Source organism: Phalacrocorax carbo, chromosome 7 (assembly GCF_963921805.1).
Source record: "Phalacrocorax carbo chromosome 7, bPhaCar2.1, whole genome shotgun sequence".
NCBI classification, from domain to species: domain Eukaryota; kingdom Metazoa; phylum Chordata; class Aves; order Suliformes; family Phalacrocoracidae; genus Phalacrocorax; species Phalacrocorax carbo.
In genome coordinates this window covers 36,630,440-36,656,462 of record NC_087519.1, presented here as the reverse complement: position 1 = coordinate 36,656,462, position 26,023 = coordinate 36,630,440, and the positions used below count along the sequence as shown (strand labels likewise).

The 26,023-nt window shown below is 40.7% G+C and overlaps 1 protein-coding gene across 1 annotated transcript; it reads right to left on the bottom strand.

The window, feature by feature from the left end:
- Nucleotides 1-10,459: 10,459 nt before the first annotated feature.
- On the bottom strand, nucleotides 10,460-25,187 carry LOC104049817 (cytochrome P450 2J4). The gene is made up of 9 exons (XM_009510574.2): nucleotides 25,017-25,187; nucleotides 23,665-23,827; nucleotides 22,148-22,297; nucleotides 20,141-20,301; nucleotides 17,502-17,678; nucleotides 14,943-15,084; nucleotides 12,629-12,816; nucleotides 11,798-11,939; nucleotides 10,460-11,109 (listed from the first exon to the last, which is right to left on the bottom strand). The coding sequence occupies exons 1-9, from the start codon at nucleotides 25,185-25,187 to the stop codon at nucleotides 10,931-10,933; spliced, it is 1,473 nt and encodes a 490-aa protein (XP_009508869.1). The 3' UTR covers nucleotides 10,460-10,930.
- Nucleotides 25,188-26,023: the final 836 nt, after the last annotated feature.

Sequence of the window (26,023 nt, the reverse complement as noted above, 5' to 3'; positions counted from 1 at the left end):
ATTGGGTCAAATTTATCCTGAGGGCCACTGCAGTGCAAGCCACCTTAGAATTGACATAGACGACACAAACTCAGTATGGGTGGAACAGTGGCCCCTGCCTGTTGTCAAATTGTGCCATTTACACAAATCAGTTGACGAACAATTATGTGCAAGACACATAGTAGCTACCACTAGTCCATGGAATCACCTGTGTTTGTAATTCAGAAGGAGAGTGGTAAATGGCATCTCTTACGTGACCTAAGGAAAATTAATGCTGTAATGGAGGATATGGGTGCGCTACAACCAGGCATGCCGTCACCTGCCACCATCCCCTGCAATTAGCATCTTATTATTGATTTAAAAGATTGTTTCTTTACAATTCCTTTGCATCCTAACGATGCCCTTAAATTTGTGTTTTCAGTCCCTTCCATTAATATTAGTGATCTCCACAAACGCTGTCATTGGGTAGTGTTGCCACAAGGCATGAAAAATAGCCCTACGATATGTCAATGGTTTGTAGCAAAAGCCCTGTCCCCAGTACGTGAACAATTTTCTGAAGCACTTATCTATCACTACATGGATAATAGCCTTATAGCCATAGAATCTGAAGAATACATGCAAATGACCTTAGCGTTTGCATCCCACCACATAAAGCAGGATGGTCTGCAAATTGCACCAGAGAAGATTCAACAGGCAAGCCCATGGCGGTATTTAGGGTGGAGAATAACAGAACAAAACATCAGGCCACAACATGTAAAAAACCAAACTAATGTCAAGACACTACATGATTTACAAAAACCCTTAGGTACTATTAATTGGGTTCGACCTCTGTTAGGTATTACGAATCATGAATTAGGCCCTTTATTTTCTCTATTGAAAGGCAACTCTGAGCTTTTATCACCTTGCATTTTGACCCCTGAAGCGACGGTGGCACTTACAAAGGTTTCTGATGCTATCGCTTTGCATCAAGCAGATTGCATCTGTCCTGAACTACCCTTTCAGCTAGTCATCTTGAATCCATCTACCCAGCCATATGCACTGCTTTATCAGTGGGATGTAACACGCAATGACCCCTTGGTGATAATCGAATGGATATTTCTTGCTAATCAGTTACATAAGACCATCGTGACGCGTCCTGAAAGCTTTCCCCTGCAAATTATGAAAGGATGACAATGACTCAGGATATTAGCAGGACAAGATATTGCCAGAATCATTGTACCAGTGTCATCACATATGTTACAGTATTTGATGCAAAGTTCTCTAGACTTTCAAACAGCTTTAGTACACTTTTCTGGTCAGCTAGATAATCATAATCAGAGCCACAAATTGATCCAACACAACTTTATATTATATGAAACCCCAAAAAGAAGCCAAATACCTCTATCAGCCCTCACCGTATTTACTGGTGGATCAGGTCGAACCGGCCGGGCAGTTATTTTGTGGAAAGATCCATGTACTCAAACTTGGTTGTCAGATATCAGCCATTCCGATGGTTCTCCACAAATTGTGGAACTCGCTGCAGTAGTCCGAGATTTTCAACTTTGGCAAGAACCCCTTAATATTGTATCAGACTCAGCTTAGGTACCCGGGCTAGTATCTCATTTAGAAAATGCACGTTTGCGGGATGGTTCTCATCTGCTATTATTCCACTGTCGATTCCAGCTGTCCCGTCTTTTGAATGACAGAAAAGAACCTTATTTTATTATGCATATTAGAGCGCATACAACTCTCCCCAGCCCTTTGGTTGAAGGCAACTGGCAAGCAGATGCTCTGACCGTGCCTGTTCAAGTGCTTCCCAATATGATGGAACAAGTCTGGATTTCCCACGCTTTTTTTTTCCACCAAAATGCAAAAGCGTTACAAAAAAATGTTTTCTTTGACATCTGTACAAGCCCGTGACATTATTAGTGCTTGTCCAGTCTGCCAACGCTTCTTTAGCACATCATCACGAGCAGGCATTAATCCTAGGGGACCGACTGCCTTAGAATTATGGCAAACAGATGTTACCCATTTTCCAAAATTTGGTTGCTTGAAACATATTTGCATATCCATTGACACCTTCTCGGGAGCAATTTTTGCTTCTTGTCATGCCAGAGAAAGAGCCCGAGACATAATCAAACATTTACCTGTGCCTTTGCATCCTTAGGTATCCCGTGTATAATTAAGACCAATAATGGCCCAGGCTATATCTCACATTGTCTACTAACCTTTTTTCAAGACTGGGGGGTGAAACACATCACAAGTATTCCTCACTCCCCCACAGGGCAAGCCATCGTTGAACGAGCACATAACACCTTAAAATGCATGTTGTTACAACAAAGCAGGGGAGCTGGAACCTTAACTCCACAAGAGCGTTTAACAAAAGCACTGTATGTCCTTAACTTTTTGAATTTTTCCTATACAAGTCCCCCCATTAGCTGACACTATCTCTCTCTGCAAACAGACCGGCAGAGCATAGAAGGAAAGGCGCAGAGCCTCGTACGAAATTTAGAATCCGGGATAATGGAGGGTCCCTTCGCCCTAATAACATGGGGAAGAGGTTATGCTTGTGTCTCCACAGGGTCAGGACCTCGCTGGATCCCAGCCCATTGTGTTTGGCCATATCGGTATCAACCCTCAACAGAAAATTCCACATTGGAAGAACCAAACCCTACTGAAGGAAAATGAAGACGCTCTTTTTATTGATTGTATTTATAATCTGTTCATGTAACTGGGTATGTTCTTGGCCAGGGTTACCCAAGCTGCCATCGTCTAACAATGTTTGGGTAATACTGGCGAAAGCCATAAACCAAGACTCTTTCATTCTGAATCTACTCACAAAAGTATTCAGCAGCTAGAACAAAACCTGCAGAAAATGCAAATGGACAGTGATTGGAGTTGGTTTGATCAGCTCTTTAGTGGTCTGGGCGGATGGGTAAAAACTCTCGTAACGTATGTAATCTTTTGCATTGGAATATTTTTCTGTATTGTTATCTGTATCCCATGCTTATTACAATGCTTACAACGTTTAATAGATAAATCTCTGAAAACCATATTGACAGTCGAAAAAGAAGGGGGAATTGTGGAACAAGTGAACGTGGCCTCCTGTGACAGCGTCAGAGATCTCATCAGCCTTGTTGGACGCAAGCCGTGGGATAGATAAACAACCCACAAAACCACAGAACTGAGGCCTTGATATGCGGGACAGAAGGTCAGGGGCACAGCTGGAGCACCGAAGCAGAAGAGCGCGCTTATCTATGTGTATACCATATATGGAGCTAGTGTGATAGAAGACATTCAGAGGCAGAGAGAAGGGAAAAATACTAGCTCAGGAGGCAGATTATATTAAGGCTGATCTTTTGTTAATAAACAGCTTTGGCTTCACCTGTACATGAATACGGAGTCCGTGTCATGAATCACCACAACACCCCTCCTGCAGAAGCTCACCTGCAAAGCTGGATAAAAACAATCAACAAGCTAAAATTGATGAACAAAAGCTGGAATTATTCTATTCAATATTTTCTGTTTTGTTTTAGTTTTGGGGTGGGGGGGTGTTTGGTGCTGGGGTTTTTTTTTTAATTATAACAGGGTTTTCTCTTTTCTCTTGTCAATACTTAACAGCAAGGAAAGGAGAGAGGCAGGGTAAATGGAACAAATATTCTGCTTCTAAGCCTCATGGATGCAATTCCCACATTTCAAATTGTAAAATTACTTTGTTTTTCCAACATCTGGGACTGGTCTAATGCTACTATCTCACCTAGAGAAAACAAGGGTTCATGTGAGACACACCGTAATTTATTTGGGAGCTTCACCAGTGTACTGCTTTCCCTCATGTGGGAGAGACTGTAAGTACAGAGGAAATTATGGACCTTTTATCTTGATCAGAGGGCAGAGAGCATGGTCATGGTGAACAATATCCATGTACCTAGCAAACAAGAAACCCCGTAGATACTGTATTTCACCAAAGTGTCCAGGAAATCTATGAAGGACATTGTATTGTAGCATTTGAATCTCTTCCTCACCCAGTCTCATACTGATGGCAAATGAGCATGTAATGAACTCCAGCGTACTCTGGTGAAACTGGTTCATTTAAAGCTAGCTTTTGCTAAGCTCGTGATAGAAATGCAGGCATAGTCCTTTCAAAGGGACCTTTGCTGCCCTCTGCCTGGTTCTTCAGAGGACGCACTGCTGAAATATTAAAATTGAATAATTTCATGCTGCAGAATTCACACTTGATCTATGCAGAATGAACCAGTGCGCTCTCTAGCAGCTGTTGATGTTCTTGAGTAGGCTGAAGGCTGTGCAGAGACAGTTTCCTTTGAACTACGTGTCAGACCAAATACATGTATTAGGACTAGGTATCTAAACAGTGAACTCCCGCAAAGATGCATCCTTTTCTGCCACAATTCAGGCCAATGCCACAACAGCATCAGAAAGCGGCAAGCCTGAAATCCTGTGCAGGTCCCATAATTCCATAGCAGTCTTAAAACTCGTAACATCATTGAAACGGCAGTAATGGTATGCATTTCCTTGTGATGTTGACTACTGTTCATGAGTGCTAAAGCTACTGATACCCTCCATATTAATGGAGAGTGGTGGCTGTGATGTTTGCCCCTGCCTAAAACTACTCAAAAGTAGGCTAAAGGAAGCTGCCTGCCTTATATGACAAACTAGAGTCATCTATAGCTCACAGTTGTCAACCCAAGATGAATTTACAAGTCAGAGCCTATGCTCATGTGACTGCATCATTGGAATAAATATTTTTATAGTATTTGGAAAAGTTATTTCAAAAAGAGTATCATACAAAACAGTCTAAAATGTTTCATTTTCTCTGTAATGCTCCTTAAAATGCACTCCTTGTAGAATGCCATCATATCACCAGCTGACCCCAGAATATTCTCTTATTATTAGCTTGTCTCCTGTCTCATCTGCTGTATCTCATAAACTATTCAGGGAAAGGGCTGCAATTCTATTATTATTATTCCTTTAACATTAGAGTCTCACACTGCAGGACAGCAAATAAATAGTTCCTGGAGTGTTGGCTAAAAAAAAACACAGGCTGAGATTTCTTTGCAGATATTAGGACAAGTTCATAAGCTTTTCACTAAGAAAAAAGATATGCCAAACTCAGCAGAAATATTATTTCAAATAAATCCAGTTCATTGGGATTTTTTTTAGGCTGATGATGTCAATGGATACATACAGTTTCAAGTATCCCCACTCAGACATTTCTTAATGAAAGCTTTCTATTTTTCCCAGTAAATGTTTTAGCTCAGGACATCAAACTTGAATTTGAATACTCTGGCTTTTAGAGGCATTTTATGTTACTGAAAACTAAAATGTATTTTTCTGCCGCAACTTACTGCTCTGTGGGAACCATAATGATCAAGAAAAAAAAATCCCAGAGAAACTCCCCAGAGAAAACTGTCACTCCAGGAAGAAAGGAAGGAGGCACAGATGAGAAATGTTGGAATAGGGTCATCCTCACCTCTACAGCTATCTGACATTAAAACCGGTAAGGAGAAGTATCAATGTTATGACAGCCTTCATGCATTCACAAAGGTAATAAATCCAGATAAAATGGTCCTGCCTTTAAGTTTCTGTGAACCACAACAAGTTTGGGAATACCTGTTTCTCACCTTGCTGCAAGCATGACTTTGGGATCTGATAGCATCAGGAGACTAGACCTTACCCAAGCTTGGTGTTTATACTAACTATTAAGGTCCTTGATTAAATATTGAATAGCACTAAATACAGGACAGAATCCCATTCAGTCTATCTTTCCAGTCTGACGCAGTACTATTCATACGTATTTCCTGAGTTTTACATGAAGTTTTGCAAAGATTCAGACACCCCACATTTCCCTAGAGCTTGTGAGATTGTGTCAAAGCCACATTAAAAAGCAGAAAATTACATTAATGGCTTCTCTCCTGAAAATAGACCTCTAGCTATGTCATCAAACAACACTAAGTATCTTTGACATCATTTGGTGAGTACTGACTCTTTCTGTTTTCTTCCCAGTGCTTACAATTTGGTTATTTTTCCAGGACAATCTGAGAAGTGCAATCAGGCTGACTGACTTATAACATCGCAACTTGTCTTACCTTCTGAAGACAAGCAAATGTTTGACCTTTTCCCATCCTCCACAGATTCTCACAGATAATTGCTAATAGCTCTGAAGTTGATAGTGTTCCCTAAGTGCACTGGGACGAATCAGGCCAGCCAATTTGAAAACATCACATTTTTCTAGTTATTTTCTAACCTCTTCTTCCTCATCCAGACAGAAATAATCCATGAACATCAGTGATGTTAAATATATTGGCCTCTGGATCACCATTGCCATTTTCATTGACAACCAAAGCCAAAAAAGGCATTAAATTGTCCATCTGCTGGAGAGCCTTCCTGATGTACTGCAGTTTTAAGAAACTAGCACTTTCCTTGGTTCTCATTATACTACTGAAACACAGAATTTTTATTATTTATTACTTAAATGTGCTTTGGGTATAAATTTTAAGGATACACAGAGAAAATCTGCCAGGTAACACATCTAGAAGTTCTAGATGTTGAAATTTTCATCTAATCTCAACAGTCACTGGCAAACTCTTCAAGGAATGAGACAGTGCAGAAGCATTCACTTTCGGCTGTGCTTCTGACACTGGGCAGACACTGGAATATGTGTGTTAAGACTCAAGAACAAGGGCAGGAATTGTGTCCTTACTAATGAGGGAATTTGTATTAAATAACTCCACCCTGCTCTATTCCTTGCCCTTGCCCTTCTCTTATTCTTTTATAGGAGCCACATTTCACTCCCTGTTATAGGGGAATACTTCTCACAGGTGGGAAAGGTCTGCTTTTTTTCCTGCAGATGCAGCACAGTGAGAGTAGAAACATCTATGCTGGCTTTGCAAGAGTTAACTTTTACATCAGGAAGAAGCTCACCGCAGAAAGGCAAAATCCTGCCTGGGCTAATTGCTCCACTGAAAACCAGGGCAAGCTCCCTGCACGGCTGGGCTGGCCTGCTTCTGCTCCCTGAGCAAGGTCATTTACAGCCAGTTCAAAAGTCTTGATGCTGAATGTACATCCTAATGTCCAAGTACAGCTTCTGAAACTGCTCTGCCTTCTGCTCAACAGGGCCCAGCAGGACGTGTGCTCTCCTCCCACCAAAGTAATGTATCATGTGTTCCTCCTGTTCCGCTGCAGTCACACCTTCCCACACTCCCAAATCATCACATTTATGATCACATTTTGTAGCCGATACAGAAGGAAGCTGACATCAGTGCACTGTAAGTTCAGAAAGCAAACAGCTGGAAAAGAAATAATTTGAGGTACTGAAGATCTGTTCAGTCTTCACATCTCCTTGCTGCTTTATCTGTTTTCTGCCCAATACTGGAAAAATTTAAATTCACACTAACTCTAAGACTCTCTTCCTAGAACTGATTTGTGTTTCTTACCTTTCTCCTTTCCTTAGAATTCTTCTTTTTTATTATCACCATGTACAAAAAGAACTGCTAGGCCAAGGTATATTTTGAAAGATCTCTGCACTGAGCAGTGATCTACTTTACTTAACCTCTTACCTCTGAGAAAATGTTTTGACCTCTGTTGAGTAAAGATCTGTGAACATGAAAACATTTTACATGTTTATTTCAGGAAAATCATGTTTTAACAAAGTTAAAACTCTCACAGAAAACCTTTTATTTCCACCTGATTTTGGAAAAAACATGTTGACCAACATGTGTTGTTTTAATTGTAATTTATAGTTATGTATATAATTATTATAGCTTCCTCTCTCCAAATGTTTTTGGAGCAAAGACATAATTAATTGTTTCTCCTTTTTTTCTTTTTTTTTTTTAATATTGTGGCCTCAGTTTTATACATAAGGATATTACCTCTCACACTGGCTAACACAAGCTACTCCAGACACAAAGAGTTACGAAGCCACCTTCACCAGACAATTCCTATGGGCTCAGAGTGTCCTTGCAGAATACACTGAAAGGGGGCACAGACAAGAATTGCGGTATCGTAAGGCTCTGAGCCTCTCCAAGGTCTACATGAACCCAAAACCTTTAACTTTGGCCCCCTACGTTTTCTATATTTTCCTTTACAGCCGGATCTTCCACTGTATGGTTGAACAGCTGCGTGGTGCTGCTCTGGGGAGTCACAGGGGAGGAGCTCAGCAATGAAGGGAAGACGGGGTGATGAAAGACAAAGAGTTCCATACCTGATAAAACCACTATGCTAAAGCCTGACCATCTTCCTGTGTTTGTAAACAAAACTGAACCTCCGGTTTGTTTCCAGGAAAATACAATGGGCCTAAGCAAGTCAGTCAGTCCCCCTCCCTGCAAGTCTGTGCTCTTTAACTGGTCACGCAGGCCAGCTCCCAATCATTCTTCAATGCTCTATCTACAGGGATTTGAATTTTGAAGCGTGATCTAAAAGGTGCAAGACAGAGACTGACCTACACACTGATGTGACGATCTGGGAGAACAGCAGTCCTTTAAATGGGGCCCCATGCCAAGAAGTCAGGCACCAAAGAACGATCAGCTTTACAGGCTGAAAGCAACTAATCTCGGGCATCGCAGGGAAAGGTGGCAATGTGGGCGCAGCAAACTGAGCTGTGCACTGACACTAGCAGGCTGGAGAACATCCGTCATACAGAGACTAAAAGGGTATCAATCCCTCTCATGCATCCAGAAAATACAGCCCAAGCAAGCCGTGAGAAATAACGTGGAAATAAAAAAAATAGAATAGAGAGGAATGAAGGATGTGGTGGAGGTCTTCAAGACACCCCTTAGGGACAGCAGCCCTGGAGTGACACAGCTCAGCAGCCTGATGGAGGAGGCACCACGCAGCCAAGGCTGAGAGAGTTGGCATGGAACATGGGAATGGCAGCTGGGCTTCTCTCAAAGCTGCTCTCACCTTTGTTGGCCTCCAGTGGCAACATCAGCCAGGCTTTAGGAGGCTTTTAAAAGCTCAGAAAGACCAAGCTTTATTAGAACATGAGCTAAAGTGAATCACTTTTAAAATAGGTCAGGGAAGAACAGAAATACAAAGGCTCTGAAAAGCATACCCCTCCCATCTCCCTGCTGTGAGCCTCCTGCTGATGTCCTGCTGCCACACGTCGCGTGCTGGGCTCTCCTCTCCCGGGCATGCGTGCACAACGGAATAAAAATCACAAACAAGCAGTTCCTGTCACAGACAGGCATTAGAGCAACCACGCACAAATAACTTACCCACATACAAGGCATAATTTTCCTCTGCGTGCCTCCTCCTGAGCATCCAGACAAGCAGTAGGTATGTCCATTGTTCTGGGTTCAGACAACGCATCTTGCTCCAGCTACATACAGGCCTTCCTGGGCAAGCTTCCGTCTCAGGCCTACTTATGAGCTTCCCTTTTGGAAGGATACCTGGGGAAGCATGTCGCCATCAGGAGTAACAGCATCACATAGCAATGAATTTAATGCTTGTAACGCTACTGATATTTCCAGCCTCATTTTAAAGAAGCAATAACAGCACCAACAGCACCAAATTACACTGCTTTCTGCTTTGCCTTACCTATCCATGCACACATTCAATTCCACAGAGACTTTGACATCAGTTTTTAACAGGCCACGCTGTTTTCTGTCAAATAAAAAGTCAGGATGTGATCTTCCATATTTCACTAATGCTCTTCTGCCATCTAATTTAATAATAGCTAAATATGAAGTGCTTATGATTTTGATGCTGTATTTCATCAGCTATTGAATTAGAAATAATGAGACAGGTCTAAATTTGTGATTCATGATAAACTGCCTAAACTAATCTCAATCACGCAGCGGAAGACATCTAGCGATAACTAATTTAGCTGATGATTGTCTGTGTAGCTGTCCTGTCCTCTCCCACAGAAATAGAAATATTAATGAAGGACAAGTTTACTTACACTTTAAAAGTCTTTTCCAGACAATATAAATAAATTTATATTCACCACAGGAACCAATATTTTCCTTTTCTGCTATTATAGACTCTTTCCTTGAATTTGACGGATATATTGTATATGTGACATGCCCTTGTAGCTTCAGGTGCACTGCTGAACATCTGGGGTGACTAAAAAGTATCTCTGGTGTTTTCCATGTATATTTTCCAATTTACCATCAGTTCTAATTCCAGTGGGCTCTTCACCCAAACTGCCCCTTTGAGGAGCTCCTTGCACCTGCTGTAGTAACCACCCTGTGCTGATCTTGGCAGAAGTCAGCCCACAGGAGTAAACAGCTGCCCTGTTAGGAAGGACTTTCCAAAAATTAACTTGGCAGAACTTTAAAATACTAAAAGTATCTGCCCTAAAAGAAATCCTTTCTCTGTAATTTCACTGAGTTTCAGCCTGTGCCTTTTCTCTGCTGGACTTACACCAATTATCCTCTGGCAGATTTAAAGATGCTTTATATGTATTCTGTTGCATCAAATCTAGTTGTTCTCAGTGAACTGTAAGTCATCCATAAATAAAACCAGTTGCTAATTTTTCCTTCATATCTTTTATTAGTGACCATCAACAAAAGTTGACTGAAATGTTATTAACAATGATAGTAATATAAAGAGGAAGAATTTTCCAGGTATGTTTTTCCGAACCCCATTGCTTTTGAAAACAGGATAACTCAGAGATAATGAATTAATTTTTGAAGTCTTCCAGTCAATTTTGTCATTTGCTCATCAGCATACCAGATTTAAATATGTCAGGCCAGATAGCAACTGCATCATGCCTTTATGGCTGAGGGCGACAGTGTGTTCCAGATCAAAAGAACTTTTACCAAAAAAAAAAAAGATGACCTTCAAAAGCAGGTAACATGGCCTGAAGAGAATTACCTGCTGTAGACAAAAAGTGGCTTTTGGAGCAGAAAATCATATCCAAGACAAAAAATGTTATACAGTCTCAAGACATACATTCACAAAAGTAAATAATATTGCTTAATAGATGGTCTGTGACATACTGCCCACATCCACCCTAGCGTGGAATGGCACAAACTCTGTACGGGTGGGGCTGCAGCGTACCCCCTAGAATGGGCTCTGTGTTGATCTTCGTCACCCCCTCAGGGAGCTGGAAGGTGAATGCCCGCAGCAGGTTGGCAAAGAAAATAAAGAGCTCGGTCCTCGCTAGATGCTCCCCCAAACACACACGGTGCCCTGCAGAAGGAAGAGGGGAAGGACAGTGAGTAAATTACCCTGACCTCAAAAGCAATTGCATTCATCCTCACACAAAGCAAAGGTATTTTTGCTTAGTCCAGAATTTCTTTAGGGCTTAACACAATCAATGCCACAAAACCTGATGTAATTCTTCCTTTAAAGAATCCACTCTGCAGCTATAGATAACTGTGCACCCCTTCTGCTCCAAGTTTCACTTTAATTACTTCAAAACACTCATCTTCATTTGACTGACAACTTTAAAGGAATTCATTCAATCATGTAAATGAAGAAGAAGGACTTCCTCTTCCTGGGAGATGTCATGCTCCAGTTTTGTATGCATAAAAAAATCAGCACAGCTGCTTGCAGGTACTGTCCAAATGTATATCTGGTGTTGAAATGTATGCCCAAATCAATAACCATAGTCATTAGCAGAGAATTTCCTTACAAAAATAGGGCAAGTTAGATGTATACATTTGTCAGGACAACTCTGATTTTCCATGCTATTATTTGTTCAGTAGAACAAACGTTTATAGTTGGATTGAGAAATGTTACTGAAAATAATCATGTTGATTTTATCACTGTTTTCCACAAAGAGGTTTAAAATAAACAACCAATAGGTTTTTAATAGGCATCTTAATTCTACAGTCCCAATCCAAACCACTAGTGTTTGTGCTGTCAGTCCATTTACCTATAGAGAATGGTAAAAAGGCTTCTTGGCTCACAAAGTTTCCATCCTTATCCAAGAAGTGTCCAGGGTTGAACTGTCGAGGTGTTTCCCACTGCTCTGGGTCATACAAAGACGAAGCAATATTTGGAAGAACTATGGTGCCCTGAAAGTTAAAAAACACGAACTGGGTTCTGGCTGTCAGTCCTCCCACAGCAGTCAGAACTGGTGAGGTGAGGCCAGTGTTAGCTTACTTTCAGAGTTGCATTGCATGCTGGTAGGTTCACTTCCCCACTGTGGAAATGAACTGTGAGGGACATGAAGCCTTTTTCAGAATGTCAGTCCGAGCCTGACAGTGAAAGTGGCCGTGTCACTAGAAACTAACAACTTTATATTTGTACTAAACTCATTTTCACTTCTAACAATAGAAGTTTATGTGATTTAGCCTCTTCGACAAAAGCTAGTTGCAAACCTTTATGCTTTTCCCTGCATCTTTTACAAGCCGTCTGTAGGCAAAAATTCCGTCAGAAGTCTTTCCAATGCCTTATCAGCACAAATCAATCACAGTATCCTGCAGTAACAATTTCTAAGGTTTCACCTTCATTGGTTTATTGCTAAAATCCCCTCTTCCACCCAGGGGCATCTTTCACTACTGATAACCCTCTCCCAAGAGCTGCATCGCTCAACTCAGCCTAGCAAATGGTTTCTTGTCCTTGTTCCCATTCAGGCTATGACCCAGAGGTATCCAATCCCACTGCTGTTGAGGAGAAGACCCCGGCACACATAGGTTTTAATCTACACCTTGCTGTACTGATGCAGGAAAGGTCTGCAGCAACTGAGAAGCTGTGTCTGTACCTTTCTGAGGGGAAAGCCAAGCAATGTAGTGTTCCTCACACACACTCTGGGCATGCCAACTGAGACAATGTTGCTGAAGCGCTGAACCTCATGAACCACAGCATTTGTGTACGGCAGTTCTCTCCGATCCTCGTAGCAGATTAACTGGGAAGGACCCAGAACGGCATCCAGCTCCTTCTGCACTTTCTCTGTGGAGAAATATTCACCATTGCAGGTAGAAAAATTTATCAGGTATTTTCACTAATTCCATTTTCAAAGACATTTCCTATTTACCACTACAAGGACAGCAACAAAACTAATGTAAAGAAGTGAGTAACTTTCATAAAGAAAACAAAAGTAGCTGTGTTCCAACAGCTTAAACATATGAGACCTCTACCTTTGGGTCTGAAGCTATTTGACTGTAGTTAGAAGCTATTTGATTGTAGTTAAGACATTCATTGCTCAGAAATTTAAAACTTTTTTAAGACTTGCCTTACTAACACTTAAACACAAGAGAGAACTGATTTATCTTTGTGTTTTCTTTTGGCTAGGTGCCTCAGGCGCCTACAGCCAATTAGAGCCACTAAGCTCACAGCTCTCTGGAATTTAAGCCAGGTGAATCTGGACCTTAAAAGCCTAATTCCTATTAAGAGGTAATGGTTCTTATGTAGGACGTTTGTTAAATGAAGCAATGACAACCAGAACCATGTCCAAGTACCTTTAAAAAAAAACAAAACTGGATCTGCTTCTTGGCACCTCCCTTTTGATCAAGAATAGCATGATTTAAATTACTTATTTAAAGTAATTTATGCACAGGAGCATTGGGAGCATTAACAAAAGGACAAAATTTGTTTTGTAAACCTCAAGAGAGGTGGTACATGTAATAAAAATGCCTTAGATTTTTAACAAATGATCCTATCTTTTTCCAGGGCCTTGGAAGCAACACCAAGATGCGGGGAAGCCCATTCTGCATGGATCAGTTTGTGCTCATTCATACCAAGCCCACGCAGTGACTGCCAGCAGTCCTTCACAAAACTATGTTAGGTACACTGTGACAACAGAGATTTAAGCACCGTATAGAATTTAAAATGTATATCCAGAAAGATTTTTAAGTAAAGCAAATTTCCTTCCATGAAGAGCTAGCTTGCAAAATCAAGCACGACTCAGGACCTCAGGATCCAGTATAGTTTAATGTGATCAGTCACTGCCTAAGTGTAAATGTGCAGCTCTGTTCCAGAAGTTCAGAGAACAAGGAGAGCCCAATTCAGTGATTAGGCAAAAGACCAAACCTTTCCATATGGTACATAATGGAACTGCATAGCATTGTCATTGAGTCTCGACACAGGCAAAGTATGAATGGGTTCAAAAAGAAACCACCAACTAAATGAGGACAGATATACTGGTGTCAGTTCATTATGAAAGTCTAGGTGCAACTCAAGAAGCCCAGGAGGATCATTCTGCACACACCCTGCTTTCCCAAGTACATGCAAGGTATTATATTAAGATAAATAAAATTATTTAGGTGAGTCAGTGCTTTCATAACCTTAATTACATTAGGTGATAATAAACATGCAATAACACAAGATTAAGTAGACCTTCTTGTCTGACAGCTGCAAATTGGGCAATTTTTTCTTATCGTCATCTCTTTCCTCCATTTAAAATCCTGTTCTCCTCTGGGTATTTGTACATAATCTGCTATCTAACAATGAGATTTCTGTTATTCAGCATAAGAGATCATTCTTGATTTGGTTTACATTAAGTGCTCTATGAAAGCAATTGACTGTTATTTAACAGCTAGACTTAAAAATAAACTTCTTAAATGTATGTAGACATAACAGATGAGCCATCAAATTCCCCCCCTGAATGGAATAATTTATCTTGCAAGAAACTCAAATACAGAGTTAATTTAACCACAGGTTAAATAGACACCCTGATACCATGAGGATCATAAATGGACCGATGGAAAAAATGAAATCAAAGTTGCCAGTTGACCTATGGGTGATTATCTTTGCTACTTCTGTGACCTGCAAAGCACAAAGAAGGGCAGGACTCCCTGTAGCCCCCATCACTGATATTCAGCCAATACAAAGCAGAACTGAAGTAAGTTTCCAAAGAGTGACAACCCCAGCTAAACTACGACACATCCCTACTATTGATATTACTCTGCATCTACCAATGCTGCCTAGCGCAGATCCACCAGTACAAAAAGGTCCATGTGCCACTGGCCATATACAAGTATCTAGCAGTATCTAGGAATGATCTCTGATCCAGGAAAATATTATGACTTGGCTGTTCTACTGCATCAGAGACATTTGTGATGTGCTTATCTACTCACCTTGGATGTCTGGATTTGCCACCATATAGAGCAGGCCCCAGTTCAAAGTAGTGCTTGTTGTCTCGGATCCACCCAAGAAAAGGTCATTTATGGAATAAACCATGTTGTCTTCATTGTATGTAGACCTGGGTTCATCTCTGGACTGCAGATGATAAGAAAAAGTAGAGGTTTATACATGAAAGTTAGAAAAACCAGAACAGGGTTAAATGTGATTTTATCACCAGTACCAAGCTGCAATGTGTTCTGCCTATAGTACAACACAGAGAGACTGATAAAGAATATTAGACACAAAAGATTATTATCAATACGAAAAGTAACATTTCACAGATGGACGAGCCATGTTTACTCCACTCATAATCATGACGCTAAATTGCACGTTCCCCCCAGAAAAGGACTGTTGGCTTAATTGTGCAAATAGTGGTACATTTAGAATGTTTCATAAGCAATGTTCCTCTGAATATGTGTACCAGCATGTCATTCTCCATGCCTCAACTCGTACTTGATCACTTACTTTTTCTACCAAGCAATACAGTGACCAGGTAATAAACACTGGGCTGTCAGAGCTCTTAACCTGCAGTATTCAGGCTGCTTCTCCACTACAAGACCACAATGACTCACATAGGTCTGCTTGGGGGGGTTTTACAGTTTTTAGCCAGAAGTGTGAGGACAGGTATGTATATGCTGAAATTATGAAAGCATATTGTTATGGTTTGGGGGAATTTATTGTCTAAATTTAGGGAGATTATGCTCAGGGGTCTTGAGCCTTTCTTTCGCCAGTGGAAAAATTGGGAAGTGGGAAGGACATTTTTGCCTGTTATAATCTAATCTAATATTTTTATATTGCCCATGTGTATTTATTACAGACAGTTCAATTTTTTTAATAAATAAACTTGGATGATTTCCACTCAGCAGAGTCACAGAAAAGCTTGCTGAAACAATTTCTGGTCCACTGATGTTAAAATCTCATAAATCTTAGAACAGCAGTGGAAGTCTTTAGAAGGAGTTAAACGTTTTGGAAGATCAGATGTGTTAATATTGTGCCAGTATAAAAAATTTAAAACAAGAGACAGTTTTTAGCAGCTGATATGGGAATCAATTAATAAAGAATTACCAGCTAGAAATACAAATTAATGCTATTTATTATGATACAGAAATCTGATCTTGGCAGGGAGATCTGATTTGATATTTGATAGAATTAGCAGCTTGGGCAATAACAACAATTTCACAGTTGCAATATACTTGGAGTTCCACAAGATAGTTGCTTTTGTTCCCCACAATTAAAAAAAAAAAAAGAAGACCTATGAAGTATTCATAAGACACATGCTGAAAGACTAAAGAGCTGGCTGACAGAAATAGCTAACAGACATTCCTCCCTGGATGCGTGTCTCCAGTGTGACTGAGCACAGCAGCAGAGCCAACTCAAGGAGTACACAAGGCTGGCAGCGGTCCAGGATGGCAGACCTGTTTAGGCTGTGCCAGGAGACACGGGATGTGTGCCTACAGCCTGACAAGGTTGCAGTGCCCTCTGTTGCTGCAACCAGCCCATGACCACGCTGGAAGGGGCACCAGCTGTCTCTGCAGGGAAGCACTGCCACCCAGGAGCAGCAGTCACTACCCACTTCCCCAGGGGCTGCAAGAATAGATACTCCACCAATCTGGGTACCTTCTTTGGCTCTCTGAGCCACTTTTGCCTTGTCACCCCCCAGTAACACCAGTCTCATCTTGTCACTTCCTCCCCTTTCTCTTTTCTCTTCCTATCACCAAGCCGAACAGGAGGAGGAATATGGCCTACTGCAGTAGAGAAATTGAGAAAGGAAGGATGATTAAGTGGAGGTAGGAGTCACAGGGGGGGAGGGCAGCTGCTAGCCCAGGGATTAGGGAGGGGATCCAGCTCCCAAGAGATTCAGACAAAGAAAAAGTGATCCTGGTAAGGTCTAGAAAAGGGAGAGATATGTGTCCCTGCTCACAGTTAATGCAAGCCTCCCGCAGCCTTTCAAAACCCTGTGGATTCCCACCTAACTCTACCATGCATGCCTGCCTGAAATGCCCTAATTGTCCCAGTTCCCTTGGTCTACTTGAAACTTCACTGACCCTGGCATTCTCTTCTCCAGCCTTGTCTGAAAATCTGCCGACTCCTAGATTATTTCTTCACAAAATGCCCTCAAAATCCAACTGTCCTCTTGCAGCAATCTCTCTTGAAAAACACTTGCCAGCCAAATATCCTATCCAGAATGTCCCACACTGTCTCCCCAAGACCTTCCCAGTTTTCTTGTCCACTTAGAAATTCAGTATTCTTTCTTGGAGGCCTTAAATAATTTTGCAATTTGTGCCAATGAGAAAAAATGCAGTGTATTAACCTGCCCTTTAATGAAAGGATTGCAAGGTGCTGTGGCATATCAATAATTAGAAGGGATGTAGGAAGTTCTTGGTTACTGGATTCACATTAGGATATACTATGAAAGGTTAGAGACTATGATAGAAGGACTCAGACTGGATGATTTAATGGTTCATTTCACCTTATTCCCCACGAATGTATGATCAGGCAGAACAAATACTTACTTTTTCAATATGAGCCAAGTAAAAGTCAATGAAATCCTGCAGTTCGTCTGGTATCCCACGCTCCATGTGCATTCTGATCTCTCTTCTCGTAAAAGAGCTCAGGGCATCATAGCAAGACAACGCCTTCTTATGAGGACCAGGGAGACGGCACATCAGCCAGGGGAAGATTTCATACAGCTGCAAGAGTGACACACAAGAAGTACTACAAAGTCTCTATCACTAGAAAATGCATTTTAGGCCTACTAAAAAGAGAAGGTAATACTCATGTTAGCATGTGGTTTTGGCATCAGCAGTGAAATATTCTGACAGAGACTATGCATACATTTTCAAGTTGTGAAATAGTACAGTATATAATTTCTAGCTGTGTTAATTCCACAGGCTTTCAGCTTGACCACAAGCCAGATTAGAATTATTACAATTATAATGAACCACATTCATTTATTCAATTATTCTATTCAAGTATTCAATTACAATGAACTCTATTCAGACATTTAAAAAGTGAGATCCTGCCCTCCAGTGGAGAATACCAGGAAGGAAGAAGCAAAGCTGTTGCAAACTCTCCTCACCAGGATGTGCAAAAGCAGTTGATAAAATCCAAAGCAAGGGCCAGCTACCAGCAGCTGGCATACAAATTTGGTAATCCCCAAAGGACTCTCTACTAATGAGCTTTCAAGGGTCCTCAATAGAACTTGAAACATCTGAAACCTAGAAAAGCTGAGAAACAGCTACCTGACAGTTTTGAGTGTTCTCTTCTAGGCAAGAAGAAGGGATTAGCTGACACACCAGTTTAGTTGCATCCTTCCCTCTTACCATTTGGGAAAATATAGCCTGAGAATAGCTGCTTTCTACCTACTCTGATAGCTAGAAAGTTAATTCTGATTTTCAGCCTATATTTATGCCTGGGTAATTTGTATACATTGTTCTTGTATCTGCAGTGTATTTTCTTTTAATAGTTCTTTTCCTGCTTGAAACATAACCCCATTATTTATTTACCAGCAGAGGTTCTATCTTTTCTCAGTCTTCATTTTGCTGAGTTCTTCTCGTACTCTTCTAATTATACCACAAAAAGCACCTTATTAGGTGTTCGCTGGAGTCTGGCTGAATTAGACTATACTTCTGACTTTTTGGAAAACCAGTTCTTATTGTCAGATATCAGATTAACAATTAATCATTGCCTTATCACAGAAAGGTAGTAGTCCAGCCCTTGCTAAATTCACATAGAACTTCATATCTGTTTTGTTTAGTTCCATTTCTGGTTTTTTTTTTTCTTTCAAAATCTGTTCAGAAGCCTTACATACAACTGTGGTCTGACTAATTGTATGTGGTTGCCCAGATTACATGCATTCCTACTCTCAAATGGCTACTATGGAACCCTAACTGTAAATGGACTTTAACTGCCAATGTTCAAGACAGGCACTGAGCCCACCCACCTTCCTGGCCACCAGTCCTGCCAAAACTACTCCTCCTCCATTTCTGGAGGGGCCTAATCACAGCGTTTGCCCATTCAGTGCCTGACAGCACGGAATCCAATTAAGAAACGGGGATGTGGACACAGCGATGTCTACTTTTTACATAATATTGAGTACCCTTTGCATCCAGGAAGTAGGAAAATTGCAGCGCTTGCTCTGGAATGGTTTGAACCCCTGTCCTTATTTCCCATAACAGCATCTTATTCATTGGACTAAAACAAAGCTAGGACAGGAAGGAGAGAGGAGGAGGTATAGTCTCTATCCCAAAAGCAGGTCTCACCTGCCACCACTACACACAAGTTATAGGACCAAAGCTAGGCTGAGCAAAAGGGAACCTGATCACAGCTCAGTGAGAAGAATGCTCCATGGGATGTGGGGGGAAACCTCTGTATTACAAGGATTGCTTACATGTTTTACATTAAGAAGCTATGGCATAAGGTGTACGGACAACTTTAGAAGTGGAACCAGAATCAGAACTCCCGGGCAACTTTGAATGCACTTCTGTGTAAAGCAGGCCTCTTCTAGTGTCAGGTAAGTCCTTGACTCTCAGAAGAGCATTGGTTGTTTTGATTGCCAAGCTTACAGGTATATTTGCTGGCTTAGCATTTCCTGTCTTCTGCTGCCTGTGTCTAGAGATGCTCCTCACTCAGGGTGAAGGAGTGGAATTTCTCTGGGAAGGCTTCAAGTTTCTACTTCTTGTAGAGGAAAAGGAGATAAGTACCTGCAGGTAAAACACTTAGGTATTTGAATCATTCTTCTCTCTCTTGACTGTATATAAAACAGTGTCTAAACTTGGCATGTGAATCAAACTTCTAGATCTGACATTTAACAATTTTACATTATTTTAACAGACATGGTGCCCAGGGCAGGAATCTGTTGTGCATGAGTGTTAAGAAACCAAGGAACAAACATGACCCAGGAGCAGTCCATCAGCTGGTGCCTTGCTGCAAAGATTTAGGAGCAAACTATCTTATCACAGTACTCAAATGTAGGACAATGAATACAAATGACCAAGGCTGGTGTGTAGAGCATTACCAACACACTGCCTAGTAAAGCTGCATGGGATATCACTCATCACCATTCAGAAAATTTTGCCTAACACCTATCTCTTGAATCTGCATTCCTCACCTTCTGTCTTATTCAGAAAAATGCAACAGACTGTTTACTTACATGATGAATAAAGCTGCCTGCAAATTTGAATAGATGCTCTGTGGCTCTAAGCAGTTCATGGAAGGTTTCATCCTCTCTGGAGAAGCGATGTCCAAAAACAACAGCACAAATTACATTTGAGACAGAATGAATGAGAGAGAAGGAAGGATCCAGGGGTTTCCCTGCAACCATAATAATGTCACTGTTAATGTCTCCTATTCTGCTTTAGTGAAATGAGAGGATATATTAGGTTAACCAAAGAACTTTCAGGAGAGCATTGCATTTCACAAGAAGCAGCAATCTTCCTACGAAATTGTAGTATCAAACTGATTCTTCACAACTATGGTGCAATCCCATAATCCCAAGAATGTGTGACACCCTAAAGAAACGCCAAATGTGTAAAATATTTCATAATATGATAGAGCAAATTTAGAGGTAAGAAAAAAAATTCCATGCAACTTTGCTGTCTGGCAAATTCAAAATAGGTCTCAAGCACAGGAATGACTGAAAACACTGTGGTCAAAGGAATTCTGAACAGAGAGCCATAAGAAGAGAGGCAGCCTTATTCAGCAAACATGAATCATGCAAGACTACTATATTTTGTCGGACCTTGCCAGAGATGTACGACCTCCAGTAAGATAAAATGCTGTAAACTCTTTTCAACCAATTGTGGCAACAACATAATAACTAACTTTAAAGCAATTACTTGAAAAACTAATATCAAAAAAATATTTTGTGACTCCAGAATACATGGCTATAAACAACTATATTTAGGTATGTGCTAATGCAACTGTCCCACACCCAATGGACAATTCTGATTAGAAACTTCTTGTTCTGGGCTTTTCTTTACTGCACAGATGGTCACATCTCAATCTCTCCTAGCTCTTAAACCATGGGATTGGGCTAGATGTAATTACTTTTAATTGATACACTGCTAGCCACAGCATGTCCTGATTTACTGTGCCTTTGCGTAATGATCAGTATTGGGAAATCCAACTGACATGCTCCAAACTGGGTTAATCAGGATAAAATGTTGTAATGAAGACAAGATTCTGTCACTGCTTTACAGAGTTCATGCAAATGGCATTACAAGACTTAACTCATCAGCGCTGATAATGTGCCCATATCTTTCTTCACCAGTACCCTATAATGAGCCAGCAATGTGCCCTTGAGGCGAAGGCGGTCAACATCATCCTGGGCTGCACCAGGAAGGGCATTGCCAGCAGGTCAAGGGAGGTGATCCTTCCCCTCTAATCAGCACTGGTGAAACCCATCTGGAGTGCTGGGTCCAGTTCTGGGCTCCCCAGTACAAGAGAGATGTCAACATACTGGAACAAGTTGAGAAAAGGGCCACAAAGACAATTAAGGGATTGAAGCATCTGACCTAAGAGAAGCTGAGGGAGCTGGGACTGTTTAGTCTGGAGAAGAGAAGGCTCAGGGAATTATCTTAAATATGTATAAATACCTGATGGAGGGGAATAAAGAACATGGAGCTAGGCTTTTCTCAGTGGTATTAAGTGAGGCAAAGGGCAAAAACTGAAATACATGAAATTCTGCCTAAAAGTATGAAATTTTTTTACTGTAGAGCTGACTGAACACTGGACAGGTTACCCACAGAGGTGGTGAAGTCTCCATTCTTGCAGATATTTAAAACCCAACTGTACTCAGCCTTAAGAAACCTGCTCTGATTGACCGTTCTTTGAGAAGGGGTTAGACTAGACTGTCTTCAGAGATCCCTTTCCACTTGCATTCTATGATATAAATAATAAATAAGATCCAGTTTTGCTTCCCAATTTTAGTAGCTTTGTAGATAACATTGAACAAGAATAGTCTCCCACTGGGTTTGAAAACACAGGACTGGGGTCTTTAGATTTAGATTTTAGGTCCATTCCATTTAGACACTGTAAGACCCTGCACACTCTCTTCTGGAACAAAAACTGCCCTTGATTTCAAAAGCGGACAGAGAAGTTCATACACTAAAGACACCAGATGAATGACAAAATGAATCAGTATTTATTGCAGAGATACCTTTCATACTTGCAAAGAAGTCTACCAGGTAGCGGGCCTCTTCTTGAACTCGATGCTCCAGACCTCTTTTCCCCAGACCAAGGTTGCGTAGAGTCCTCAGTGCAAACCTCCTCTGCATCTTCCAGGTGTGACCAGTTGCCAACATAATCCCTGCATCCATTCAAGGAAGAGCTCTTTACCATGCTAATATTTATTATAGACAAAGACTACATTAAAAGAGTTATTAACCACAGAATATAATTAAACTATTGCATTGCCTATGGACACAAAGACACAAAGAAACAGCTATGGCAAGCACGTGGGCAGGGCTAAAATGGATAAACTCAACTGGTTAATAAGATGACTTGCAGGATTAAGCTTGATCCAAGACAACCAGTTATCTCAGAAAGTTTGACAGCTGCTCCTCTAAACATTCTCTGAAGTGCTTGCCTCCCGCTTTTTAGCATGCTCAGAGCTCACCTGACCAGGGTAATGATTCTCATAAAGGGAAAAGGGGAAAGAGTTCTGACTGTCCACTGTCAGGGAGAAAAGTTCCTGTCCACAGGGCAGAAAAATTCAGTACTCAGGCTTTATGACAAATATTTTCAGAAGAAATAAATGTCATATATTAACCAGATCTTTAATGTAGTATGAAAAAAAAAGAAATCACCAATTACTGAAAGAAGTTCAAATTAGAAATATTTAAGGAATTAGGTTTCCTTAAAAAAACCTGAGGTCCCAAATAAAATAAACGTTCTTTCATAATAGCATGTGTTCATGAAAATCAAGAGCTTGAGAATTTCCAGTACGGTTGGGGAGTATGAAACCTACAGCAAGGTTGAAACAGAAATACACAGAAACTCTTGATGAAACTGTGAGAGTAAGAAATTATTCACAAAAGGAAGGGAATGGGAAGAAGATTCCACCATCAAGCTCATTCTTCAATTGAAAACATAATGGTAGGAGGCAGCAAGGCCGGGACAAGAAAGTGTGTTGTTTTCTGCTCTTCCACCACTTCTTTGTGGCACAACCTACCACTGCTTCACCTCGTCACCTCTGAATCTGCTCCAGTGAATATTTCACAAGGCATTATGAATCTTTTTTCTTTTGCTGGTCATTTCCTCCTCCTGCTATCCTGTTGCTGTACGCTTCTACGGGAGAACTTATCTTGGGCCGCATATCTCCGGGACACAGGGCTCTACCCATCCTGGGGACAGTGATGCACAGACATCAATATGATGGATACAAAATGTCCGTTTATTTAGCTGCGTCACACGCTTATATAGCTCTTGCGCTTCCTGTTCCTGCCACTCCTATGGGGAGGAGTCTATCTTTCCGTCACATCCCGTGATCTTCCGGTCGCCGATCCCTGTCTATTCCCCTACACTATCCAAAGGCTATTTTGCCCCTCCCTACTTTGCAGTTCACCGGGCAGTCATTCCTCATAGACAAACCCTGTTACTGTGCTACCTTTGAAAGTGGTTACAAGCTACAAAAGAGCTGCAACTTGTCAAGACAATATGGCAAGAAAATCTCACCTTTTCCTTTGGCCATTGCTCTGAAGAAAGGAGACACTAGCCTCCCAGAAACGTCTTCAGGGTGCATGGTCATACCATCCTTAACTGCTTGAAATCCATTCAGTACAATCACTGGGGCCCATCCAAACCATAAGGTGAATATGTTGCCATGAATTTTTGCCAGCTATAGATGGGAGAGAAGCCAGGAAAGCACAGATGAAATCCCACACACTGCAAGCAAACAGAGGATGGACCTGTTTTTACACTGATTACAGGACCAGCCCTAAGGTGGAATGGTATCTCCATGTTTCCCACCACGTTACAATTATTACAATTCTATGTGAGAAAGCATGAATGTCTTTTCCAGCATTCACTGTTGGAAACAACTGAATATTCCAGCTTTTCAGAGTCACAGGTCTATGCTAAGAAACATTAGGTAGGTTTTATTACTGTATACAAGCCAGGGCTCAGTTCACCATGACTCATGTGATAAAGGGTATTTTCTATGGATTAATTTATTTCAAGAGTGTTTCTATCATTTGTACTGGTAAAGTGGCACAAAGGGAACGCAGACATGTCAGAGGAGTAACTAGCTTGTAGAGACCGGACCAATATCTTGTCCCCTCTCCACCCCTTTGCATATTTAGGTACTGGAAACTTGAGTAAGACCATTCTGCCTCTCCGTGTCCTTACTTCCTGTCTGACCCTGCCATTTGGTCAGAATAACTGGCATGCCTCATCCAAATCACAGTGACAGAAAGCCACTGGAGCACTGTGAGAACCAACAGAATGAAATAGAGGTGGCTTTGTGTGTAGAAGTACTCCTCAACAAACAACAGATGTTCATGGGGTTTTTTTAGATTCTGTCAACACAAACAAGCATATACACACATAGTACGTCTTAAGTATCTACTTACTGCTCAAGCTAGAGAGTGCCAGTGCTTGGAATGCTAAAAATCAATGCTGTGAAAGTAATTTTTTAAAATGGTATTACTCTTCCCTAACTGCAAATCTTATACAGTATCCCAAAAGGTATTTAATCCTAAATTATACCATTTTTCACATGAATTTGTCAAATTCCATGTTAAAAGGTGATGGGTTTAAGCATCAGAATGATTTTCACATGTTCAGAACTTCCAATACCAGTTTTCTTAGCTTGGCAAACTACTTTAGGCAGCAATAACTTTTTCTTATTTTGCCAACCAAACCAGCAGTTCCGAACCAAACCAAGTGCTATATCACAGCGACTAGTTAACAATTATAGTATGTTACCAATGTAGTTTTGGGAGAGGATGTTTTCACATGGAAAACAACCTGAGAAATGGGAGATTACAAAGACTTTTAAACAATTAGGAGCATCCGAAAATAAATACCTTCATAAGGAGATCACGATTAAACTGAAAGTTCATCTGTATCAAGGTCCCAAAAACTGGGAGAGGGATCGGTCCAGGAGGAAGCTGTCTCCGTACTCGTTGCAACTTAAAAAACTGCATAATTAGAAGAAATACAGCCAATGCTATAAGAATTTGACTTATTGTCAACATTTTAACAGCTGCTTTTACCAGCTTGTCTTTATTGAAAATAGTCTATTGAAGCTATTAAGGCTGGTTGCTCAACCAGTGTTTTTCATAAGAGTTTAAATTTCATATAATAACTGTTCCCCGCCCCAACCCTCCCTCTTTATTATCAACCACTCCCTTTTTGTCCCACTCACTGCATTCTCATGCTCAAGCATATTTAATAGAGGCATACCTTTCTTCCTCTTCTCATTCAGATTATATATATTAAATATGGATCACAAGATTTGCAGGAATGGTGTCTTAAAAAACTAGGGCCAAGGTTTTCCAGGATATGTAGATACGCATATCCACATGTAAATTCTCCATCCAATTTTCTGAAACAGTTGTGGATGGTATGTGCCTCTACAAATACTTCATGAACACTTTTAGAAAAGCAATAGCCATTCATACAAATTAAGCATGCAAATATAAGTGGATATTAAATCTTGGGGTTTTTAAAATGTTTTGTATATATTCTGTGTACAAGTATATCCAGTAATGGCAAGGCTGATAAAAGTTAAAAGCCAACATTTATCTTAAGATAGATATACGACTATCTAATGCTTAATACAAAAAGCAAAATTTGTTAGGCTTTCTAATTTAATTGAAAACTTAACTGGTTTAATATATAACCTCACTTTTTCTTTCTAACCTATTTGCAATAGCTAACTTCACTGAGGGTTTTGCCTGCTTCTGGATTTTCCTTTTCAGTCTTGAGGTGGATACCCTAAAGGATATTTTGAGCAATCACCAGAAAGCTTGCCAGATAAATAAAGCATATGCATATAGAAAGTACATCTAGTATGAAACACATAGATCAA